This window comes from Catharus ustulatus, chromosome 2, assembly GCF_009819885.2.
Source record: "Catharus ustulatus isolate bCatUst1 chromosome 2, bCatUst1.pri.v2, whole genome shotgun sequence".
Classification (NCBI taxonomy): Eukaryota; Metazoa; Chordata; class Aves; order Passeriformes; family Turdidae; genus Catharus; species Catharus ustulatus.
The window spans coordinates 11,381,101-11,407,917 of record NC_046222.1 but is presented as its reverse complement, the minus strand read 5'-3'; the positions used below and the strand labels follow the sequence as shown (position 1 = coordinate 11,407,917).

The following is a 26,817-nucleotide window of genomic DNA, read 5'->3' as shown; positions in this document are numbered from 1 at the left end:
TACTTGTAAATATTGGCCACCACTATCCCACAGATTCCTCATCTCAGCTGTATTTACAACATCCTACAATTATAACACCTTAAACCAACGAGTCTCACACTGATGGGGAAGGAGAGAGGTAATCATGGCACAAAGCAACAAGTGAATCTGTAAGATAAAAAGAGGACCTCAAGGTACAAGACTCGTGACATATTGAAGCAGGGATTTTGACATACCAAGTTGGCAAAACTCCCAGGAACCTGGATGGAGATGACACAAATAATCCTTGAAATAGAAGGAAATGTGATGAAGACACATAGTGATGGCTGAGTTAGGCAAGGTGACAGAAGAAGCCGCTGTAAAACTCTACTCACAGAAACAATAAATGAACAGCTAGAGAATGAGGACTGCCTAGGACTAGTGCCAAGAAGGATCCAGGAGCTACAGCCGACTCATGTTCAATCTGCAATTCACATCATCCCAGCACTGAAGAAAATAGGAAGTGTTACACTTCTGTCAGAGTACTACGTGGGTATTTATAGATTCACCTATTTTTCTTAAGAACTATGCTGATGTCTTCATTATTGTTTCGAGTGCCACAGCTCAGAAAAAAAAGCATACTAAAGAAGGCCTAGATGGGAAGGAAAAAAAAAGACAATAGGTATAGGAAATGCATTCAAATACTTGAAAGGAATTTAGGTTGTTTTGTTTAGATCTGAGAGAAGTCCTGAACACTGTCTTCAAGCACACAACGCTTCATCTGAGATAAAAGGAATGAAGTGCACTATCATTTCAACAGGAGTAAAGGACTTAACCCAAAGCAAAAGAGATTTAGGTAAGACACTAGGAATCCAAAAGTAGGGACGGTGAAACTCCAGAAGAAATTACCCTATAAGCTTTCCAGAGTCTCTAGAATGGAACAGTAAGAAATGTTTTATAAACACTGCTTCAGAAGGATTTAGGTACCACTGAGTCTAAACTTTTCCTCACAGAAAAGGGCTGAGTGACTTCTGAAACAGATGCAAAAGCTCAAAGTAAGAATAGGAATATATTAAAAGCCCAAAGCTGTGAAGTCTTACAATCCCCAAATTGCTGTGTGTGGCATTTCATAGTTACACTGTAATGTGCCCTTATAAAAGGGCTTGAAATCTTTTGTTATGGCTATGGAATGTGCAACTGCAAAGACTAATAACTCAGTTTTAATGAAAAATAACTGAGTTTTCAAAAGAAGGGAAGGAGAGAATTTGTCCTGACAGCTGTTTCATTGGAACACAATTTCCAAAATACATCTCTTCACTCTGTTCTTTCCTTTAACCCTGGTTTCTTCAAGTTCCTTCAATCATAAGAAGAAAACGAATACATTCTTAGCAATCCAACAATTCTGTTGTGCAGCCATAGATGAAAATACACAAAATTACATCAAATGGGAACAAAAAGGTTTCTAGAGGATTAAATAAAGTGAAAATCTTTGGAAGCACTACCATACCTCTATTTCTTTAAATACAACGCCTAGGATTTCCTCTACCAAGTGGAATGTTAAAATTACCTTAGACTAAAAGGTGTGCATCTGTACATTGCAGGCCTAATGCTTAAGCACTTTCTCCTCACAGAGTGGAAGAAGGAAAAAAAATGTTAACAACACCTTTTTAAAAGGATCAGATTAAGCTTGCATCACTGTTGATGTGAAAATACATTTGCAGGTGCTTGCACATGCCATTTTGAACAGATAAAAAGGCAAGTATCAGAGTAACGCTGATTTGTGCAAGTCAGTCTTTGTTTAACAGATGGAGTAGAGTTAATAAAAACCTACTCTTTTGTTACAGCTGCTGAAATGCTGCATTTGGTAGTAAGACAAACCAGGTTTCCTTATACCTTCTACCATCCAGGATGCAACTCCCAAACCACATATGATCACTGTCACTTTTGGAAGAGCCAGTGCACAGTTCTGGCTGTTATGGTACACATCAACATTTTCATTTTACCCCTTAACTAAGCAGCTGTGTCAAAGAAATGTAGTCAGCCAAGCTCACAGAACACATCTGACATATCTTTGTGCAAGGAACACATTCAGTGGTCTTTGTAAATGGCTGGAGGTTTTCTGTGGCATGAAAGACAGCTCTGGTATTTATCTGTGACTCTCATTCCCAGTTTGGATACTTGGCAGGACCTCAAAGCTCAGTGACTCTTAACATCCCAAGTTCCACATGCACAGAGGTAGTTAAGCATTGAGGAACAGCAAGGGTGAGTAATAGTCAATTCATGTAATTATACCTATGTGGGATAATAAAGGGAGTCAAATTTGAGAGACAAGATCCTGTCAGCAACTTAGCATAGCCACTGAGAACTGCTAGTAAGTGTTCTTCTGCCTAAGGGAGTGCTGATGGTCAAAGCCATCTGCTGAAGGTTTTCCATCCTGTGCCCACCCTTCCATTCTCTCCTCACAAGTCACTCTCTTTCACACTCCCTTATGTGACAGTGCTTACTAACAGAGGGCTCTGAGTCTTGGCCTTTTTGGTGCACTGCATTTTTTAAACCTAGAATCCGAATAATTACAGGCAAGCACATTACAAGGAAAGTGTAGGTTTCTTCCCAATGCATTCACTACATTTCTACAGGAGCCTGGGGGGGTTTCATGATCCCACTGGTTTAGGCTTTTGTTCTGCTGTAGGTACTCAGTTCTTGCTTTGTAAGTCCTCCAGCATGCTGAAAAGTTAGCAAAGATGCCATTATCTCATCATGTGTTTTCACTCAAATTAAAACAGAAAAGACTGGCCAAGGGCTCTCATCTTTGTTGCCAGTGAGGACCGGACCAGCTGCTAAAGTTGCTAAAAAAATAAAAAAATTAAATCTACTTTTCCCTCAGCAGTTGGTGATTCTTGATCACTGATTTGTTGTGCAGTACAACTGTAAGGAATCTGCCTTTAGCCCTTCAGAAAAGAGAACAGAATCCTGAAATTCACCTTGGAGTGTACAGCTCAAGACCTACTCTTCTCAGTTTGACCACCTGCCATGGATAATATGGGCTCCTGCAGGTTTGATTCACATCCCTTGTCACTTTATTTCTTCAGTAAGGTTGTACAGCACAGTAAGTGACAGCAAAACTAAATACTAAATAAATTAATGGGATTGCTATTAAATCTAATTAAACACAAACTCCAAGAGAATCCAGCTTACTATTCCACTACCATAGTAGGTGAGTTTGTTCTTAATAGCCTTCATTTTCTCAAAGGCAATTTTCTGACACTGAAAATTAAACATATGGGGAAGGTTATGTGTGTTTTCTTTCCAAAGGAGAGAAAAGAAAAAACACACAAAAAACCCCACACCACCACTTAGTACATGGTAACACAACTACCTATAATGCACTCAGGACACTTTATACAGGGTTGCTAATAATATCAAGGATTTAAATGCAGTTTTCAGATCAGACATGCTGAGAATATACCCATCTCTAGTTTTGAAAAGTTTAAAAAGTTCATGTGAAGGTTCTACAGACAAAAATAATTGCACAATTGATAAGGAGATCTAACTAAACTTCTTTACATTGAAAACCACCAAGAGTAAAATAAAAGGGGAAAGAAATCCTACTGCAGAAGGCACTAAATAATTCTACTTGTTTAATAAAATCTACGTGGCTATGCTACATATGTGGTCAAAGAACTGATATATAATTAAAATATTCTTCATTTGCATTGCAAAGTATGTAAAGTAACTATAGCATTAAGAAACTCAGATTTTACAACTATCACTCCCACTACAAAACCTCTTTTGACTTTTATTTCTATTTTATTTCCTATATTTATTTGCAGAACACATTCATTTTTTTCTCCCCATAAAGATGGCTATAAACAGAAGCAGATGATTAGAACCTGCAAGACCTAGAGAAATGCAGGTGGTGGAACCTCCTATATCAACTAAATGAAATTGTTTAAAATCAGTTATATTTCATACTAATTTCATATATAAAATACCTACTCCTTTAGTACAAAATTCACACTTAACCTCCCATTTCTCCCTTTGGGAAAGTCATTCCTGTCAGGGAGAAGCTACTCTTAATATGCTAAAGCTTACTATTCTTAAGACAAACAGTGACAGACTCTTCTCCAATTTTGTTTTGACAGAGGAGTACCCAGCTTTTGCCTTAAATTATTCACTGCATGACCCCAAAATAAAACCTGTAATATGGGGGAGAAATAAAAGGAAAACAAAACACAGAAAGCCCAGTTATACATCCTTTGATCAGTACTATACATACAGGTAAAGGTAATGCCTAAAGGTTGCTCAAATTAAAACAAGAAAACAACAACAAAAAACATAAACCAACAACAAAAAAAACCTCATAGAAATAAGAAAAGAGAGAATACAGAATCTAAGAATTGATAAGTAAGAATTATCTGCAGATTAACAGTTATGTTACAGGCACGGTTTTATTTACCATGCTTTTAAACCGAACTTATGAAAAGAAAAAAATACCTACTGGTGTCTGCCTGGCTGCCCACGCTGATGTATCTGTCATTCCCAGGAAGGGCTGTTTGGTAGTAAGTTGCCTCCTCTAGCTGGGGAACCTTGGCATTCTTTGCAGTGAGAAAAGCCACAGCCAACTCCAGATTACCATTGCTGTCCTTTAAACATAAAAAAATACCCAAGAAGTGAGAGTCCCCTCACCCTTGATTAGCAACTTCAAATCAATAGCTATTGTACTGTCAGGTAAAATACTGACTTGAAAAGAAAGTTTGCAAACTGGACATAATTCTGCATATTTCACTATTTTTAACCAAAATAAAAGATAAAACTTCTTAGGAAAAAAAATTGTTTTGGTGGAGTTTCACTTAATTCAGGAAAGAAAAAAAACATCTTGTAGCATAGGTCAACCTCTCAACAAACATGACAAGCACATTCACTGGAGTAAAACTTCAAAAGGAGTCAGATGAATTCTTCTGAAAATATAGTTTCATTTTTAAAGCCAAAGATCCTGGCTTTTGAAAAGCAGTTGTGCAAATGACTTATGCTTACACAAAAATAGGTAGTTGTTGTTGACATACATTTTGATTTAAATTACTAAATCCTCATTTACCATGTATAAATGGCAAAAAAAAAATCTGCTTGAGGGAGACAATGTTTAAAATTTTTACATATATTTATGTATACAGAAACAGAATATAGAGATCTGCATTTTGCTCCTTGCATCAAAGAACTCTTCTGTGCTGTGAAATAAATTGCAATGCTTGAAAAAACATTGAAACAATACCAACTTAGCAAAGGCTGGCAAGTTCAGAGTTCTTCATTCTACACAGTGAGCAAGGCCCGTACGTGATAGAAAACAGCCACACCTTGACAAGAAAACACCACTTTGCTCCTCAGGAGCTGACCCTCTGCAGTAGCACCAATGTATCCCAAAACAATTCATACAAAGGTTAAAGGCAATTCATAACATTTCTGTCTTTTCATTTTTGAACACTTGATTCATTTTTACATCAGTACCAAAAGAGAACAAGATTACTTGTAAAGTGAACAAACCATCATTATTAGCTTTTCTTTCTCCCTGAAATAAAATCAAGCTGGGAAGGGAGCAAGGAAGGGAGGGGAAGAAAGAAGAGAAGGACAGGAGTAAGAAAGGGTGGGATTTATGGCTTTCACAGGAAGTTAAGATGCATTCAGCTACAAGTCAGTTATCTTACCTTCAGTGCCTGTTGTAGTACCTGGATGTCATTGATACCGGTGATCTCCCTCAGCTGATTTAAAAATGTTTGCTGGTGCTAAAATAAAAACAGATCATAGAAATAAGATTAGAGCCAAATAACAGCAAAACTAATTCCTAACAGAGTACACTACTCCACAAACATTAAAGGCATCTCCATATGAGGTTTATGCACCACAAAAGGGTAGAACGTTCATTACTCGAATTTGTCTTAGTTTCTGCAATTTGGGCACTTTTAATTGCCAAATGTAAGGATTTTGCATTTTGGTGGGTTTGCTTGGTTTTGAATTTTTTTAAACAAAAAAATGAGTAAGTTTATGTAACATGAGTTTAAGAAGACTATATAAAGCCACAATTGGTTCTTCTAAACAAATAAAACACCACAGCTTTGGTGTCCAAAAGCAGCAGTGGAAATAGCTGACTGAACTCCCACCAAAACCAACTTCTTTAACTCTCAGTTATTCTCAACCCCATTATTACCTTAATATAAATAATTCCTAGTCATTCCAACCACAAAACCAAGAAATTCAACTTTGCTGATCACTGAGGTACTTTAAGAGAAATACTATAAAAATTCCAAACAAAACAAGTTTCTTGATACTGAAACAGAACTTTAGGAATCCATCCAAACTGCTTTCCTAGACCAGATGAATCAAAATCACTTAAGTCAGCACCCATAACTAAGTTTAAAGCAACATTTGGTATTAGAAAAAGAAGAGGTTCTGGGTCTCTTAAATATTCACTCCATAAGAATGTTCAGGCTTGGTTTTGTTTTATTTAAATAAAAATCTGGTTCCACCCCTGTTTAAAGCCAACAGATGATTCACTCTGCTCATGCTCAGCTGTCTCATCACAGAAGCAAAAATCAGACACTAAGCTGAGACAATCCTTGAACTCCTGTTAACCATTAAAAGCATCTTAACCATGAAAACCATGAAAATACAAGACCACTGACCATTGTTCCATAATAACAAATTCAATTGTTCCTTTGGTAGATGGGAAATGGAGAAAAAACATTTGCAAACGTTTTTTTCTTTTTTATTCTTTGCCCACCACATCCTGAACTCAAAACCATAATTTCATCCATGAAAGACAACTTTTTGTAAAGTACAGGGTTTTGTTTGCATGACAAAAACATATTTCCTATCGGGAACAAATAAACATTCTCCTGCTACTCTCCAAATTCATTTTAAAATAGCAGCTATAATTGTCTTGCAGCTACTTCTAAAATACGTAACTTTAAACTGAATTATCTAGAATCAAATATTCAAATACCCTTATTCTTCCCTTATCACTGCTTTGTATAGAGGAGGAAATTAAGATCTGCATGAATGCTGAATTCCCCAGTGAGAAATTAACCTGGCAGGCACTACTTCATGCCCTAATAAATTGAAATAGAAGGCGTATAGTTCAGGATGTTTATGAATTACATACACAATCTTCCTTTCATTTATGATCCTAAGAGACACTGCTAACAATCCAATTTGCCTCTTTCTTTTTTCTTTTCCTTTTAAAAACCCCTTCTGTTGGCACAAGAAAAGTGAAGTGATGCAGGAAAACGAACTCCCACTCTATCCTGATCCCTCATCCCCTGATTTGTTTATTCTGTGCATTTCATAGCACTGTACAAAGCCACAACTTGCTTCCCTTATAAAGTTGCTTTCCTGCCCCTAAGTCTGGCAAAAATCAAAGAACTGAAATAGAGTATTTGGGAAAAAATATTTTCAACAGCATTAAAACTGGCAGTAGCAGTTCAAGGGCATGGAAATAAAGTGGATTTCTTTTTTGTTCACCATCATGTTGATGGCAAATAAAACCAGAAAATAGTTTCACTATGAATTATTATAACAACAAGTTATAACAGATTTCTGTATCTTCCACAATATATACAACACTTGAAAAGGCTGATTGGAGGATATTCATCGTTTACAGAGACTGGGAAAAGACAGAAGAGACAGTTTATCAACAAACAATCTCTTAGCAGTTCAAAATATTGGCTGTTAATTTATGAGCACAGCTGTGACTTATAAACTTAGACATCTGTAGTTTCTGCCCACATTTCAGTACTCCAGTGTAAAAGCTGCGTTTCAAGGCTCCCTTCCCATGGACATACACATTTAAAGATCAGACCTGGACCCAGAGATGCTTCCTTCTCATCAAGAGATGATTTAAGTATCTAAGTATACTTGTTCTCAGGACCAAGAGGTTGAGGTATGCAGCTCCAGAATTTCTAACTGGTAATTAAAAGAACACATGGGGAATCCATAAGGATCATTGTTAGAAGCGACAGGAATTAAGAGGAAAATTAACAGCTCTCCTGAATACCTGAAATTGAGCTTTGGGGCATTTGCCTGGTTTAGACAATACTGTTTCTTCAGCTAAATGTGGACAAGTTGCCACTTATTTCTAATTGATTTATTTCAAATCACACAAGTTAAAGAATGGATACATTCCCTTTCTAGAAGGAGTGCAATTGAAATTTCCACCTGATCCACATGTTCTTTTAATACTTGCTAATAGACTACCAGATGTTCAGAAACAATTGTAAAACTGCATAAGGCAGCTAAAAACTCTGACTTCTCTTCCACAAATTTACCATCTGCCCTCATCCCCACAAATCTGATGCAACTACAACCATCATCTTCACTGTGCAGTGACCTTTTCTGCGACCGGATGTTCAACTTTTCATTATTCTCCTTCACTGTTATAATGACATATGTTATCACCCATGAAACTGTATTAAACAAGTAATTCTATTTCTTTTCATTACAAGTGACAGAGCAGGCAACTATCAAACCCTCTCCTCATTCACTATCAGAGGATGAGATTCAATTTTCTGTTTGCCTTTTTTTTCCCTACTTGAGTCACTTATGAAACAATTGCAACCATATTTAGAGAGCTTATATTACTTAATTCCTGATGTGACTTTAGTGCATCTGTACTAATTTGCAAAGTAAAAATGGCTAAATTTTATTTATTTTGAATAATATTCCTTTAGCTCTGGTTATTGTGGCATACAGGAAACTTATGTTGCTATTACCCATGAATGAAGCTTGTGCAACTGTCAAACAGTTAAGTGTCTTCTGTATGACGGGAAGTAGAAAAAGAAATACAATAATACAGACTTCTATATATAAAGCAAGCCACCCTCCTTACTCTTATTAATGCTCATTCTGATTACATTTACCCTAAAAGCTCAAGAAGCTTGGGCTAACAAGCTGAAGTGACTGTAGCATATAGACTATCAAACGTCCAAAAACACACAAATATTAAACAATTATAATAATGAATCACTCTCAGCAAAAATACCCAAAAGAGTTCACCCTATGCTAAAACAAAGATAAAAAATGAAGAAGGCAGCAGACAAGTGTCTGAAGTACCAATGCATGCTCATGAAATCAGGTCAGTGAGGGAAGTTTCAGATCACAATTATCACTTCTAACATAAAAAGCAGCTGTATTTTTTCAATGCAGCTCTCTCCTGATTCCCTATTTTTCCAACCTTGCCTCAGCAAATTCTGAATTATTACTCACTGTACTTCAATTTATTAAGCAGCCCCTCTTTTCATATGGAGACACAAACCAAATATTCCATTCTTTCCAATCTGCCTTTACCCACTTCTGTTTGCCATCCTATCCTCAAATTTACATGATTGGGTATGTATCTTTTCTCTAGCAGAGATCCTCCCGTTTAGTGAGTCAAGACTCCAGGAATATCTGCAGTGTTAGCACATATGTGCACACATGTCACACGCACACCCATCTCCATGGAGCCTGAACAGCATTTGACTCAGCTCTAAGAAGCCCCAGGACCTGATCTCAGACACCAGACTGTGCTGGTACAGCTGCTGCAGGGTACCCCAAGTCCTTGGCCACACAAAGGAGATGGTTCACTGATGCTATGGCTGCCCTGCGATCCAGCTGTTCACAGCCCTCAGTCCCACCACATCACTTCCCTGGGGCTTTCATGCACAAGCTATTCCCAGCCTTTCCCTTTCCTCTGGCTCCCTGAAGTATGCACTCTGTATCTTCAGGCTTTCAGCTCTTGGAAGGTTTTAACTAACAGGAAATTCTCCCATTTTCCTGGATGGAAGCCGAATTTGTGTATTAGGAATGCATGCCCTTATTTCCAAGTCTCTCCTTTTTCAGCCATCCCTCCCTTGTTCTCAGGAAATGCCCAATTAAGATTATCTGGTTTATAGTCTCACACAATAGCATATTCAGTAGTTGTGCCAGCACCAGTGAAGCAGAAAAGGATCTGCACCACTATCAGCTTAGGGAGATACTGTGCCCAAATTAGTTCCACAACAGTACTGTAAACTCTGATAACTTCCTACAATCAAAGTAAAAAGCTAAATGATACAAATGCTTTTTTTGAACAAGGCAAATCTCATAAACTGACTAATACTGAATTACAGTGAAGATAAATTTTGAGGGAAATTTAGCCACCTTTTGATCTATTTTGTCCTCTCTGTAGCTTCTGAAGATGCACATGCACACTTTGGCTTTATTCATGGCAGCATCCAAATATTTGTATTTGCAACACAAACACTTAAAAACTCAGAAGATAAAACAATCCTTTTCCATTTCCAAGCACAGATAAAGTTGTATGTTCAGGAACAAATGAGATGATCCAACCATTAGCAGGAGAAAACAGGATCTATGGCCTCACTACACAGCTCACATTTCAACAGTACATAATGAAAGTGCACTTGGGGTACCAAGCTGATTAGAAGTATGGAACACGTCTCCTGTGGGGAAAGGCTGAGAGAATTGGGATTGTTCAGCCTTGAACAGAGATGGTTTAAGGGTGACTTGCAGCTTTTCACCCCATGACAGCAGCCTACAAGAAACGGAGAGAGATTATTTACAAGGGCCTGGAGTGACAGGACAAGGGGCAATGGCTTCAAACTGAGAGCACATTTAGATTGTGTATCAAGAAAAAATTCTTTACTGTGAGGGTGGTGAGGCACTGGAACAGGTTGCCCTGGGAGGTTGTGGGTACCCCATTCCCAGAAGGGTTCAAGGACAGGCTGCTGGATGGAGCTCTGCACACCCTGGTCTAGTGCAAGGTGTCACTGCTCATGGCAGGGAGGTTGGAATGAGATGATCTGTACGGAGCCTTGCAACCCAGGCCATGATTCTCATTCCTGAGGGATGAATACTTTTTATTAGAGACAGAAAGAAAGAGGGAGATGCAAATGATGAGAATGGCATCATGACTCAGGTCCTCCATGCAAATCTGACTTCCTTCACTTTCTAGTGCAACACTGATTTATAAGACCTATTTATTGGAGGAAAAACCAAATGACACAGCACAAGTATTTCATATTAAAGACAATTCAAATGAAGCCTGAGCTGCAGAGGACCTGCTAATGGCATTGTTTGCAGACAAGTAGCTAATAAGCTGGTTTTCTCATATGAAGCTGCCGTAATGAGAAGAACACTGAGAGCTTAGATGAATGTAATCCTCTACAAACAGGCTTTAAGTTTCTGCTACAAACAAACAAACAGAAATAGTTTAACATACAAAGGACAAGCATGCTAAAGACCCTCAGTTACTACTGTGAATATAATTTTCTGCCACATTAATCATATCTCTCAGGAATAGCTAAAAGGCCCACAGACACTGCTGTACATTACAGCTTCCAGCAACGGAGATACATTAACCATTTTCTAAATATGCTGTTGGTCAAGTTCCAAATAGGCAAACAAAAACTAACTCCTTCCATGAAAATATTGAGTTGAAACACAGGGAAAACGTGCAGTCAGCTCCAGAAGGCTTTGCTTTTCCCAGCTCTGTCCTCAAGATTTTTCTCTGTGTGTGTGCAGAATAAATGTATTTATAAAAATCTATAAACTAGAAAGTGGTTATATGTACACATATATTTTTAAAGCACTATTTTGCTAGTGCAAAGACCAAGTTAAATCTCTGCACCAGCTCTAAGGTGTTCCTTAAAGCACAACAGAATTAGGCTCCCTTGCCCAGCATCTGCTAACTGGGTTTCCTTTTGTTCAGGTATGAAAAGAGAAACCTCTTACATGACATTGCATCCTCGAAGAAAGTAGGTAGAGATATATTTTTATACACACTCTAACGCAAAATGCACCTCAGTTTTGGTTCAGATAAAAATCACCTGTGGAGAGCAAAGGACATGCACAAAGACAGCAGATTTTCAGTCTGGGACTGCTCTGCACAGGTTGCCAAAATCTGACAATTACAGCAGCAGCTTGCACAAAGTGCAACTGGACTGAGAGCAAAAAGTTACTTCAAGGAGCAAAAGGACACGGTGTATGGCAAGAACTTCCAGCCAACCACAGCCCAGCCCAAATAAAACTTAAAGGGGGAAAAGGCTTGAGTGCACTACTTAAGTGTGTATGCTCCTCTCTCAAAAATTAAATTAAGGATTCTACTTAATCATAGCTTTATGTAACCTATATTGACGCCAGACAACACACAGAATACCCTCACAAGATTTCCATGCTTTAACGAAAGACTTTTCAATGAATTTTAATGTTTGCTATTAAGGTTTCTATACAACATAGATTATGCATTCATATAAACACAATTCTGACCCTCATATGTGGCTAAAAAAAATAAAATATCTTCACTCTCAGCATATATGTTTGTCTTTATTCAAGCTAATAGTTCAAGATTCTGAAATAAGATTTTAAGGAGAGGTTTGAGGAGTTTGGTTTGTATTCTCTGACATGAAATATAAGGTAAACCCACCTCTGACATATGTGCACACATTTACATAAAACCACCCAGAAGTTACGAGCCAAATCATCACCTGCATGGGGAATACTCTTGCAGTGATCAGGAAACCACCTGCTCAGTTTACAGGGGGAAATTTTAAAATTAGTCCATGAATTGATTTATGAACACTGTTGCTTGAGTACATGTTTCCAGTTGTTACTGATAGCTAGTCCCAAATGAGCCTCAGTGACAGGATGATAAATCAAGAAACCTTAGTACTTACTGAAAACAGAGAGGTGTCAGAAATGTAAAGTTACTGAGAATTCTGAGGTCTGTGTCTTTTAAACAATCATGATTTCTCCATACCCTGCTCAGCATAACAGTGAGCTTCCCAATAGTAATCACAGTAGCTCTGAAATTAATTAACTACACTAAAACCAATGAGATCTTCAGTTTCACTTAACTAGACACAACTTAAACTTCAGGTTGTATTCACTGGAACTGCCACAAGAAAATCTGCTTCACAAAAATTGCTTTTGATTCTTGCATACTCCACTAACTGTGACAGTAATTAGCAAAAATCTCTCTGCTCCAATTCAGGCCTGTTATGTGATTAGTTAGAGGTGGCAGCAGGAGGAGTCTTTCAAAGTACCAGGCATGTATTATCTGTAAACTACACATAAAATTCAGGGGGATTCCTCCAAGAGCCCACCATGGATAACAGCTGGGCAGTGCCACCGTACCAGTGTCTCACAGGTCATCCCACCTCAACACCAAGTGACCTGCCAAAAACATTCCCAAGTCATGGCAAACTGAAGCCAATGGGATCAGTTAGAGACAATGGAATACAGAAAGAAAGGAGGAGGAGGCTGGAGGATAACAGGTACACACCAAACTGGTGTACCTAAATACAAATACACAGAACCACAGGGGTAGGGGTTGGAAGGGGAGATCATCAGGAGATTATCAAGATCCTGCTAAAGCAGCATATACATGCACACATATGAGGAAAGGCTGAGAGAAATGGGGCTATTCAGGCTAAAAAAGGGCAGACTTGGAGATGGCCTAATTGTGGCCTTCCAGTTCCTGAAGGGAACCTACAGGAAAGATGGAGAGAGACTATTTACAAGGGCCTGGAGTGACAGGACAAGCAGGAATGGTGTTAAACTGAGAGTAGGTTTAGATTATTATTCAGAAGAAATTCTTTACTGTGAGGGTGGTGAGGCCCTGGCACAGGTTGCCCAGAGAAGCTGTGGCTGCCCCATTCCTATTCAAGGCCAGGTTGGATGGAGCTCTAAGAAACCTGGTCTAGTGGAAGGTGTCCCTGCCCATGGCACAGGGGGTTGGAACAAAATGAGCTTTGAGAATCCTTCCAATCTAGATAATTCTATGATTCTATTATATTTTTCAAATCTCTCATGGCTACTTTCTGTTCTAAAAGTTTATTTCCTACTTTTTTTTGCTCCTCTTCACAGATATTTATCATCATGCATAAACATCCCATTTTACAGTTCTGAACAGGTAGCACCACCAAGACTTAAGCTTTCCCCTCACAGGAATGACTATTGCCTAGGGTATAATTTTACTGTAGCCACTATTAAAAATGTTCAGTCTTGTCTTTCTGGTCTGAAACAACACTGCCATGAGATCCACATTTTTACACTTTGAGATATTTTCCTTTGCATCCCAATCACAGTTTAATCCATCACATCAAACACAAGCTATTCTGGCTCATGTTAGATGCTCTTCACAGCCCTCTCACAGGCTTAACTCCCAAGTGGAAAAGGCAATCCCACTACCCCATTCAAACATTCAGCATTTATAGGGCTGTTTTTACTCCAAACAGACATCACAATAGCCTCACCCTGCTCTGCACAACATAGAAGAACTCCCAAGGAAACACCAAGCTAGCCCCATTCATCCTCCTCACTGTCATTATGATAACAAGGGCAGCTATTCTAGGAGCAAACAAACCAGCTCTGGAAATTCCAAGTGTCCTCAGATCAGTGGGATCCCAAGCTCTGCAATACTTACAAACAATAACACTCACAGGGGCTGTCAGACCACAAGCTGCTTCTGAGGAGTCGGCTGTTCTTCCCAGGCTGTAGCTCCTGCCAGTGCTGGTCAGCCCAGGCTGGTGTTGCCAGATGCCACTCATCCCCAGGAGCCAGCACCACCACCTGCCCAAACCTCTGGCTCTCAATAAACCATAAGAGAGCCACTCTCTGCATTCACTGATTTCCTGACAACTTAGTGACAGTCAGAGGTGGGACAAGGGAGGGGATAAGACAAAGACAGCATCAATTTCCATTGGGTTCAACTGCTGTGGAGCAGTAGCCTTATGGAGTTGTTTTACTGCTATTACTTTAATCCTTCTTTTATCTAATGAGAGAAACTGATGGGGAGGAAAGCTTCCCGCAGTCCCCATCCTACATAGGCACTATTGCAGAAAACTTACACCAATGGGAGATCAATTAAAAACTTCTCAGTGACAGAGATGTGGTGCTCCTGGTGTACACTTCTCTCAGATGAACATGCACAATCACACCCACTCCTGCATGGGCTGAAATGCCATACACTCTTCTCCATTCACTGCTTTAGGTGTGCACATCCAGAAGGATTTCATTCACTGCAGCTGTTAATGGCACAAAGATCAAAGATTGCACTTCACCTCAAACAGCTCTGCTGCATGTCTTAGGTAAGTGATAACAGGAAGATTTCACAATTTTTCCACACAAAATTCAGCACAGTACAGCAGAGAAATTGTAAATCAAATTTAAATTGCACTTTTTCACAAACATCTGTATTACAAAGAGTCCACTGTATTCAATAGAACGGACACGTTTGGGGAAAGAGCTCAGCTGTCTGTTTTGAATAGGAAGGGGAAAAAATACCAAACAACTGAACTTAACAGAAAGCCTTTCAATAAAGGCTCTTTCGTTCAGTCCAATTAAAAAAAAAAAAAATTAGTAACACGATTTCCTACAGAAACATGCCTTGTAATCACAGAGTGGGCACGTACCCAGGCACGTCTGCCCTCCTGCCTCTTGAAAGCAACAGTTCAAGGCCACCTCCAGCAGCTCTGCCTGGCTCCAGGGATTCCCAAAAGCCTCAGCAGCACCCCTAGGTCTCCTAGCACTTTGCTCCTGATCACATTGCCTGCTCTGCCCACATCTTGGGCCACAAGAAGTTACACAAGAAGTTAGAGGAGATAACGCAAAGGGCTTGGGAAGAAGAACAGAGGGGGACAGCAGTGAGGTCTGTCAGAGGTGAACTCATCCCACAGCCTCGATTGGTCACCCCCTCCCCAACTGTTGGTGCATTATAAGACAAAATTACATCAGGAAAGTCATACACCACTATTTGCAGCATACAGTAAAATTACTTAATAGCTAATCTTGCCCTCTATTAATCATCTAAAGAGAAATTGTGAGAAGAGACATGTTTTTAGCCTGGGGAAGGGCATGTGGGCAAGGACAGACACAAAGCACAGCTCTGCACAAGAACAAGCCTACAGATAGCATTAAGCCACGTGAAATCTGGGGCAGTGTTTAACAGGTCACCTGGAAGGTGACAGGCTTCTGACAGCAGCTTCAGCTTCTGGGGCAAGACAGCTTTTCCTGGGTCAAGCACCAGGAAGGCTCTGGCATGGGCTGTGTCCTTGTGGAAAGGCCACTGCCACACCACGGCCCGTGAAGGGCACTCAGCAGCTTTCACTCACTCTGGGTAATAACCTCGGTGGATGCAGGTGATGGTGACAGAAACCTCAAACAGAGATACCACAGTATTCAAAGATGTGGTGAGATCTGTACCAGGGATCAGAGTGTAATTTTACTACTTCATAATTAAAGAAATAGTAAATTCAGCATTGCACTCCACAGAGGGCAACTGAAATTTTCTAGGTCATTTTCTTTCATGAAGAAAAAAAAATATTTAAAGTCTTGGGGGGGCTTTTTAATGGATTTTGAGTTACCTTATATTGAAATACACATTTGCCTCACCTCCCACAGAAAGCTGAAGGGGTTATACTCTAATATGTTCAGACATGGTCTCAAGAAATCTACAACTTTGGTTTGTAAGCACTATTTGCTGTCATTTAGCCCTGCCAGTGTTCCCTGTGTCAGTGATGTCGTAACCAAGTATCACCAAGAATGACTTTCTGCCATCACCACACACCTACATGAAGCCTCAGAAGCTAATTTGAATAAAATGAGTACCAAATACACACCCTCCACTCAGCACTAGCACATTTACCAGTCACCTTAAAATCAGCCCCAGAAAAAGCTTCATGGCAACTTAGCAAGAGCTGGAACTGGTGATGATGGGGAAATCTGTTTGTCTTCACCATTAATAAATCCAGAGCTTACCCTGTAGACCAGCAGACTGTACCCAAAAAGGTAGCCCAGGCAAGGGGACAACTGTGGTCCAGACAGGGCTGGCACAAGAGATGTTCTGTGGCTTTCAGTACTAAGTCCCATAAAACATGTGCAAGAGCAGAGAGAACTTCTAAAAGTTGTCAATAAGTTGTTGGTTATTTTTAATTTCCAAACAAGTAATAGGATACAGACAGAAGACTTAATTGTAGTAACCCATTAAAAAAAAAAGTTGCAAGTTTAGATGCCAGAATTAATAAAATAAAGTAAATAAAATAAATAATTAATAAATTAATAAAATTAATAAAACTTACTTATTGCTACCACCAAATAATTAAAATGTTCTAAAGTAAGAAAACTACATGGTAGTGGGGAAGTCTCTAAACAGAAACAAGGGGTCCTCAAAGAGGTGGGAAGTTACATAAGAGATACTAGCCAAATTTGAAGAAAAGCAGCTGACAGATGGGAAAATGGGTAACAGCAAGAAGGGAAATCCCTGTGCAAGTTGTCTGTAAAGCCATTTAGCTTTAAAAAAAACCATCCTATCTATAAACTTAAAAATGTTCTCATATATTTTCCCATGGTTCTATATCAACACAAAGCAAAAGTTAATATCTGCAAAGTATAGGAATGCTTTCTCAGTCATAATCTAAGATTTCTGGGATACAATATAGTATTCAGTCCTCTAACCAGGCCATTTATACCTATACACTGTAAAGTGTTAGGGGGGAAAAAAAGAAAAGTACTCTTCCAACAACTGTGGTCCCAGGAGAAATTTCTGTTTCAAAGTAACTAACTTTCAGAAGAATAAAATGAAACCAAAACCAAAAGTCTGTTCCTGGCATCTCCTCTTCTGAAAAGAATGAGGGAACATCATGTGCCAACGCATACCCAGCCTTTCCTAGATGCATACTTTAAAGCACTCTCACAGCACACACCTGGATGTAAATGAATACTATTTTCAACTTCAATGTGACATCCTCCTTTTTTTTTTTCTGCCTTAATCTCAGTAAAAACACAGCTAAATTCAACTTTTCAAAGTGGCTTTATGTTTTAATGGAAATTTGAGTGAAAATCAGAAAGTGCCATTTTTGGTGTGAGAATAGGAATAGAAATTTCAAGCACAGGTATCTGACTTTCCTTGGAGTCACAGAGCTGTCAGAAGGAGAGTTATCACATAAATCATATGTGACCTCAAGCCTACCATTTACTATTCAACAAAAGTAAAAACTGGCATGAAATGCAGCTGCATAAATCAAAGTTTTACGCCTCAGACTCAGACCCTAATGTGAAATGAACATTTCCCTCTTCTAAAGGGAGCCCTCTGGATTTTGGGGTACAACACCAGTGAAATGGTGACAATTGGCAGGATGAAGCCACAGGGGGATAGAATGCCATTTATCACGTGCATTCATTTCCACAAATTCTGTGTACGCTAAGATACAAGGGCCAATTAGATTTAAACAGCTCCTTGAAAATATGCCTTGAAAGCACTAATGCCTCTCTGACAAGTTTTTATTAAATATGTTGTTCTGTCTACCTCAGCTTACCGTAAAGCTGAAAATATGCTTTCACCTGATGCCTAAAAAAAGCTTTAGTCAAGGATATTTTAAGCACAATCCACATTTTCTTGGCACCTAAACTTTGATAAGCTTGACTGTTGCCAATTAGTTGATAACAGAAACGTTTTAAAGGAAATACTGTGCAGAGTATAATTTTTTTCAGCAAGAATCCACCACGTAAAATAATTCAGAAATCTACTTTAAACAAAAGCATAAAGTCAAAGCTGTGCATCTCAAAATAAACCTTGTTAGAATTTGCATACCAATATTTCATATGCCTTTAAAAAAAAGTGTTTTACATATACAAATCTGTGTCAGGTGATGTTTTCAAAGTTAACCTAGTTGCACTCCAGCCTTCAAGCTGTTCCACATCACATATCCTTTGGATTCCACCTCTCCAACACCCTTAGGAAGAGAGATACCTTAAAACTGTGGACTCAGTGGTGCTACTGCTCGCAACAGTGCTCTTCCTGTTGAAGCCCTATCAGCAGGTAACACCAGATTTCAGGGAAACTCTCAGGGTCATGGCTTTCATCATGCTCCTGAATTTCATCCTTTATGGCAAAGAAAAGCTAATGACATTTACAAAACAATGAAAACTATGTAACCCAACCAGAAAAAAAAAAAAAAAAAATCAGTGCCTTCTTAAATTGCAAGAGTCTAGTCTGAATAGATGATTTTCATTGTGATTTTCGAATGCTTAGAATGAATGATGTTATTAAATACATGGGAAAACCACTCCATAATTAAACAGAACTCAGAAAGCCTGACACCAACTGAAGTCATCACAGTGTCCAGTTCGTGCAATTTTGTGTCAATCTGTTCTCTACACCCTCTTAGGACACAGTTCTTCTTCCATAGCATTTCACAGCAACCTCAACATTTTGAGACAATGTTGCTTAACATTTCATTCACTCGAAAGCCCAAACCCACAGATTCTGCTCAACACCCACAGGAAAACTACCGCGTAGTTCAGGACGCTAAAGGCATCCCTCTACCATAAGATAGAGCCCTGTGAGTGTCAGCAGGAGTCAGCACACCCCCACAGCCACTCCAGAACACAGGCTGGTGTACTCGCCTCAAATGCTGAGGCAGGGAAGTGTAACCCTCTGCAGCCAAGAGATACTTTATCCACTTCTGAAAAACGGGGTGGTGACAGAGCACAAAGATGGTACGAACATGATCATTCAAAAAGAAGTCTCATGAAAATTTGGCACTAATGGTCTGTAGAGCTCTTAGCGAATTGCAAATTTTGAAGTCATACAGAAATCTAGCAATTTAAAAAAAAAGTAAACCCTGCAATACAATGAGAAAGCAAACTACCATGCTGGAAGAAAGCAACATTTTGCACACACTACAGCTGCTCCCAATTTTACCTGCAAGCTTGGCTGAGCCATGCAGGCACAATATAGCTTATGACAACGTACATATTCAGCACAGTATTAATGAAAAGTAACATGGAAAAATCTGACACGTGCTGCTCAGAACACACTGTGTTGCCAAAATAAGAATTAAAAGTGTTCTCAAGAAACAGCAAGAGATGGCATTCATCAACCTGAGGAAACAGCCAGAAGTATTTCTTTTGCTTGGCACTAAGCCTGAGTTTGTACCTTTACCTGGCACAAAGCCTGAGTTTGTACTATTGTGCAAGGTATGCTCTGCAGGAAGGCATCTCACCACCTCATCTTTCCATCAGCCCCACAGCTTTAGCATTCTCTCTCTTTTTTAAATAATAAAAAAGCTGAGCTTACAGAAAGCTTTCAATTTGCATGGTTTTTCACGCAATTAACTCCTGTGATTCACAGTATCAGCTTTTCCCTATTAATTATGTTTGACCACCCGTTAACCAGAACACTGGACATATCACAGTACCAAAGGGAACAGAGGGAACTTTCATCCTGTATCTCACACACTCAGCTCCCTGGCAGAAGTCACACCTGAGTGACATTAGATTCACTTGACTACTGAAACTGAACCCATTTTCACTCCAGTCTAATATTTTCCACTCTTGGCAGATGTTGACTTCTTTAGCAGCACCCCAACTGATAAAGTGTAATCATCAGCTAACAAAAGTCATCTCTATTTCATAATGTGAAAAGAAGACTGAACTCTACCTTGAATTTATAAAATTCTTTTGACATACATTGTCACAACAGCCTCTCCTACATTACTCACCTAATACTCTTAACTTGTGATTTGAATAGTGATGCTACCCCAGGCACAAGTTAACAGGCCCCTGCTGAGAATCTGAAATCTTCCAATTTAAAGGTGTCCATATGCTGACTGAAGACCATCACAGTGGTCACCAGGGTTTAATGGGCAAGTTTAATAACAAACACAGCTAAAAAAAAAAAAAAACCCCAAACAAAGAACCAAACAAAAACCCCAACACAAAACAATAAACAAAAAAAAAAACATGCACACAAAACCTTTTACTGTCTCTCAAGGCAACTTTCACCCAGTTTGAAATAATCACAGTGGTTATCACAAGAGAACTAAAAAGTGAAAGCCATCAGGTTTACTTTCATTTCCAAGAAAATCTGCTCCCACAACTGTGGTTTTCTACTCAGAGAAAGTAGAAAAGACTTTTCTCTCTCAGTCATGTCCCAGCAACTCACACATACACACACATTCCCCTCAGATTTTTAAAAGTTCTGTTCCCTAACAAGAACAGAAAGCCTGTTTTCAAAAATCTAAAAACACAACCAACAAAACAAAACCAAAAATTCAAGCCTTTAAAGGAATTTATTCCTACATAAAAACATGTAAGTGAAGACACAGCTCTTAAGATTTTTGTTTACTTTTTATGCTAAGGAATACCAGGAATGTCACATTTGACTCTTGACCAGCTGGGAATTGAAAATCAGTATCTTCACTAGGGAAAGTGAAGAGCAATACTATTTTAATATATCTTTAGCAGCCCTGGGCACCTCAATAATCCCCCTGTCACTGGCACTGCCAGCAATGGCTGTATGGGGGTGACCGATACAGCTCCTCAGACAACTCCTGGCACAGGTGAGTGTCAGGGACCTCCCTGCTGGTTCTGCAAAGATCTGGGCCCAGCCTGAAAAGGCATCCTCAAATTCCCCTGAGGCCCCAGGTCGATTTACCAACCTGGCCACATGGTCCCCCGCACACACAACATCCCTGAACCTCACCATTCATATCACTGGAGCTCTAGAGCCAGCTGCTCAGAGACTGAAACACTGGGCTGTCAACTCTTGGATGGGTCCTTCAGCAGGGAAAAGGAGAAGATTTAGCCAGAAACCGAACAGAAATTTCATCTTTTGTTCTACTTTTCATTCCCCTTTAGTTACCAAGTCCATGGACACCAGCTGTATCTCCACAGAATTAAGGGGATGCTGGTCACAAGAGTGTAAGAAAGGCAACTGTTCAATAATCCTTCCACTTATCTTTATGTCTTTATGGTTATCCTAAAAATTGGAGAGGGGGTGGGGAGTGGAGGGAATGTGTAAAGAATTTATTACAGAAAACCTTACAAAAGGTTTTCAAGAAAATCTATAAACTTTACACTTTGATATTCTGAAGCAGTATTTTTTTCTTTCAAGGTGTGGACCGAACATATTTAAAGACATTATTTCAGAAAAATTCTAACGATAGCACTACACTTGTAAACTCCTACAAACACAATCAAAGTCTGAATTTCTGTGAAAGGCTTTTTGAAAGCAGGAAGTTTTAAACTGCTGTTAAAGGTTTCATAAAGGTGCTGATTCATATCATATCATACTGAGATTCAAGCTCCAAGATTCAGTAAGCTTGAAAAAAAGACAAACCCAAAACTAACCACACACACCTCCACCCACTCCCACCAAAATCCATCTGAACAGTCACAAAACCACAAGGCATTCAGCAGACCAGTTTGACAAGGGCTTTCAAAATTACTTTGAATCACTGGCCTTTGCACCTTGCTCTAGCTTTCAGATATATCAACAGGAATCTGTGTCAAAGGTGTAACTACAAACACTATATATTTTTTTTTATATGAACTTCTTAAATACAGAACAAGATGCCTAACTCCACAGTACTTCAAGTAATGTTTGTAAATTACTTAGTAGTTGTTGCACTCAGTAAACCAGTGTTGTTATTCTGCTCATCCTGGACAAAGAAGTACTAAAACTCTGGGCACTGGCAGCTGTAACCCCCCATATTCAAGCCCTCCAAACCTGCCTGTCACACAGTGCAAACACAGACAGCTCCCCATTCATGGGGACGTGCAGAAACCATCTTCATTCCATGACCCAGGGGCCATTTCTCAGGTGCAGAGGGGCACCTGCACATTGGTCACAGGCAAGAGTGGCTCTGGCCTCGTGATGAGAGAGGGAGCCTGCAGCCTCTTGAATCCACCAGGCAACCCTGAACTCAACTCTCAAAATACAGAGATTTTAAAGCTTTGGATTTTAAATCCTTGAAAGGTTGCCACCTAAAAGATGAGGACAAAAAGAAAAAAAAAAAAAGAGTACACAGCTCCCAAGATACCTTCTTTGTGTACCAGGTGCTCAAAGCAGATACTTTGCAATCACTTCCTGCCATTCGGGACTGCATCATGCCAATTGGTGGAGACAGATGACTCTATCATCCTCTGCATGAAGCAGCTATTGCTTTTAGGAAAAAAAAAATACTCAGCGCCATATTATTAGCTAAATCTTTAAATAATAAGTACATCAAAACCACGGGACAAGCACAGCAGAAGCACAAATGAACTAGCACAATTTTTACCTTTTTACCCCAAAAAACAGCGAGAAAGAAGAATTTTGTATCATACTTGCTTTAAGCCAGGCATTATTTCAAGTGGTAAATATCCTTAAAAGTTTGTGCTTCTTTTAGAAAAAGAAAAATGAGCTGAGCTGACACAGCTCTATTCTACTATTATTCTACTGTTCCTGAGATTACACTGCCAATGCACTGCTCAATCACAAGTCTGAAATAACAGTGGGTGTGGGAAACCAAAGGACAGATAAAACAGCCTTCAAATCCGTGTATCAACCAAATGTCAGGCTCTCTCCAGAAGCAGTAGAACTTGATAACACGCATTGCTGAGAGGCCAACTAAATACAATTAAAACCCAGCTTCTTCAATCTGCTGTTCTGAGATGGCCATCACAGTAATTATCAGAGCTGAGGCAATGCTGTAACATGTTCGACCTCCCCACAATGTAACTTCCAGTTCCCAGAAAAATCACCATTCACACAGCCCCTGAACTGTGTAGGGGACACTGGCCAAGGGAAAGGTCTGCACAGCACGAGGGGCAGGCTGGGAAGATCTTCCTCCAGGAGGAAAATTGATGTACACAGGCACCAGCCATGTAAGGCTGCCTGGAGTTCTGGAAATCATGCAGCACACGTGCCTTAATTCCTCAGCAGCAAAATGCCCAACAATAAAAAAAAGGACAGGACAGAAATCAGAAACAGACTGGACAAAACAAGAAGCTACTTTTCTTTAAACTTCTCACGTTGTTTACCTTTATTCACATGCTTTAGTCTTACTGTGAACATTACCTATAACCTTCAGATGCAGAACAATGTCAGAGAAGCACACAAGGAGCATGAGCAACAAGAATAATGTGATTAATTATTTGCTTCAGGACATAAATTACAAGTTTTAACTACGGGTCAAGATGACCAGTAGAGATGAAAGAAAAAACTTCTTATGACTTGATGCAGCTGCTTTAATTACACAATAAACTAAAGATAGCTTCAGTGGGAAATGGGCTGTTTGTAGCTACAGCATTTATTAATACAAACCTACATCACCAAGTGCTGCTGAAGTTTGACACACACTTCCTGTATGACAGTAAGAAAATATCTGATGAACAATGTTGGGAACCTCGGCTCCGAATAAGGTATGCTGATGACTCAGGCATCTCTTGTAAACCCAGTATATTTCTGCTTGTGTGTGGCTTCTTCATGCTAACAGAAAACAATTGTAACAAAACTTTGAGGTGTTCAGAACAAACTCCCTTATTTGCAGAAATGTTTTTTTCCCTTTCAAGCGAAAACAGTAAGTTAGTGCTATGGTAGCCTCTTGGCCTTTCATCCATCCATCAGCCCACTGCACCTTCACCATTTGCCTTCTTACATGCAAACACCTGATCAATGTTAAAGTTTGTCATCCAATTAGCTAGTCATTAATCTCACTAAGTAATGAGATACTCACTTTGGAGTCAAATAAAGCTTTTTAACAAAGCACTTTTAAGATCTGCCTTCCCCTTATTCCCTAAATGCATGCAATTAGGGATAAAACGGATAACAAGCAATTGCAGATAATAAAATAACCTGCAAATGATTCAATGGAAATAATAATAATAATAAAAAAATTCCTGCCATGAAAAAACCTTGATATTTTATTCAGTTTCCCTAGACACTTAAAAAGGTGACCATCACTCATAGATGCTGATTACAACTTCAGAATTATTGCTAGCTTTATTTTTTACTGCAGCATTGATTACCTGGTGCATACCACAATCAATCTTCAACCTCCTTTTGGTCTTATCCTCGATTTGAAACTCAAGCAAATCTGAACTACTGACCCACAAGCAGTAGTTCAACTCTTAACTATGGATCCTTCTAGTTTAGCTGGAAACTAACATTTCTTCTTCAAGATTATTGTCAAAAAGCATAAATAGGCAGCACTGCTCAGGGTCCAGAAGGCACTATGTATCTGATGTGAAAATCACAATATATTAAGTAAACTGACAAGAGTAAAAGACAAACTTGCTCACTGAAGTTGTCAGTTGCAGAGCAGCAACATCAGTTTCCCAACACAGCAGGCACATGTAGCAGCGAATCTGCTACATTACCCTGCGAGCACACCCCAACTGAAAACACTGAGAGAGGAACAAAATCAGTCCCTTCAGCCCTTGCCTTCCTGCTGAAGCGGCCAAAATCACTTCACTGCCAACTACTTCCAACTATGACAGCAGTCCTCGGCCAGACACGCCCTCCCTCCAAAAAAGCTTCTTAAATGCGAGTTGTACCACTGTGACCAATTACACCCCGATCAGCACATTCCCCCTGTCCACTCTTACGGCTGCAGCCATTTAACTCCCACACCGACTACACCAAAGCACATACACCTTTATCCTCTTAGGAAGGCAGCACATGCCATTAAAACATTCATAAAAATCAGGGAAGAGGCAACAGTCATACCACCATGAGTTGTGTTAACCTACAAATTACCTCTAAAACACACATATCACTTTTAAAGCATTGCAATTTAATATTAGACATTTCTCTTGGCAGTTCAGTTCAAGCGAAGGAAAGCTTTAGAAGGTATCTCTTTTTTTTTCTTCTTTTGACAGGGAAACATTCTCTGTCGAGTCCTGGCGCACAGTAAGCGCCGTCATTCCTTAGCCCCGTTCCATGATGCACGTTAACACGAGTCCCTAAACCCGGCACTTTTTCACTCCAGCAGGAGCGCGTCACTCGCTGGAAATAGCGTTCACCTTTGGCAGGCGCGGATGCCGGCACTGCAGGGTCACGCCGGGCATGTGCAGCATCTCCCCCGGGCCCACGGGGGGCTCGGCCGGGACCCCGCGCTCCCCCTGCCCAGCCCCGGACCCGCCGCTCCTCCCGGCAGCCTGCGAGCGCAACAGGCCCGCCCGGGGCCGCGGGGAGCGCGCCGGGGCTCCCCCGAGGGCAGCGCCAAGCCCGGGGCCGGGATGACCCGGGGCCGGGCCGGCAGCGGCCCCTGCCGCGGCTCCGCGGCCGCCGGAGCGGCGGGGCCCAGGCGAGGCCGCGGCACGGGGAAGGCCCGGCAGAAGCTCGGCACGGGCGCGGGGGGGAACGGCGGGGGCCGGAGCGGGCGCGGCCAGGCCCGGGCGCGGCGGGGACGCGGAGCCGCTCCAGGCCGGGCCCCGCCGGAGACTCACCTTGGCGGCGCCGCCGGGCTGCAGCACGTTCTGCTCCACCGTCATGGCCCCCGCGCGGCTCCCGGCGGCGCCCCGGGCTCGGCGGGTGGCGGCGGCGCCGTGCGGCGGCGGCTGGGCCGGGCCCGGGCTGGGCGAGCGGGGCGGGAGGCGGAGCGGGAGGGGGAGCCCGAGTCACCGCCCGGCGGGGGGAGCAGCGCAGCCCCGCTCGGCCCCGCTGCCACTCCCGGAGCGCCGAGCGCCGCCCTCGGCCCGGCTGCGGCTCCCGGCGGCGCCGCCCCGCGCACCTGCCCCGGGCGCAGCCCCCGCCCGGCCCCTTCCCCGCCCTGTCACACCGCCCGCCTCCATCTTGGGAGCGCCCGGCGGCCCCGCCGAGCCCCGCGGCCGCCCCGCTCCTCCCCCGGGAAGGGCTCCGCGTCCTCCGCCGGGCCCCCGGGCAAGGCGAAGTTTGCCCCGCTGCGGGGGAACCGAGAGCAGCTCGGACCGGCGCCGCTTTCCAGGGGATCGCCAGGGAATTTCGGAGCCGGCGCTGGTTCCAGCGCTGTCGCTCCTCGTAGCGACAACAGACCGTATCAAAAAATGAATCGCAGAATCACAGGATCGTTCGGATTCAAAGGGATC

General features: G+C 41.0%; 1 protein-coding gene across 2 annotated transcripts in view; it reads right to left on the bottom strand.

The window, feature by feature from the left end:
- Positions 1 to 26,285, bottom strand: part of USP25 (ubiquitin specific peptidase 25) — an 87,949-nt gene extending 61,664 nt beyond the window's left edge. For both annotated transcript variants that reach the window (XM_033052136.2, XM_033052135.2), the window contains exons 1-3: positions 26,200 to 26,285; positions 5,658 to 5,735; positions 4,457 to 4,601 (exon numbers count right to left, since the gene is read on the bottom strand). In XM_033052136.2, the coding sequence (XP_032908027.1) occupies positions 4,457 to 4,601; positions 5,658 to 5,735; positions 26,200 to 26,244 (268 nt within the window). In that variant the 5' untranslated portion in view covers positions 26,245 to 26,285. The remainder of the gene's footprint in view (positions 1 to 4,456; positions 4,602 to 5,657; positions 5,736 to 26,199) is intronic.
- Between the last annotated feature and the right edge of the window lie 532 nt (positions 26,286 to 26,817).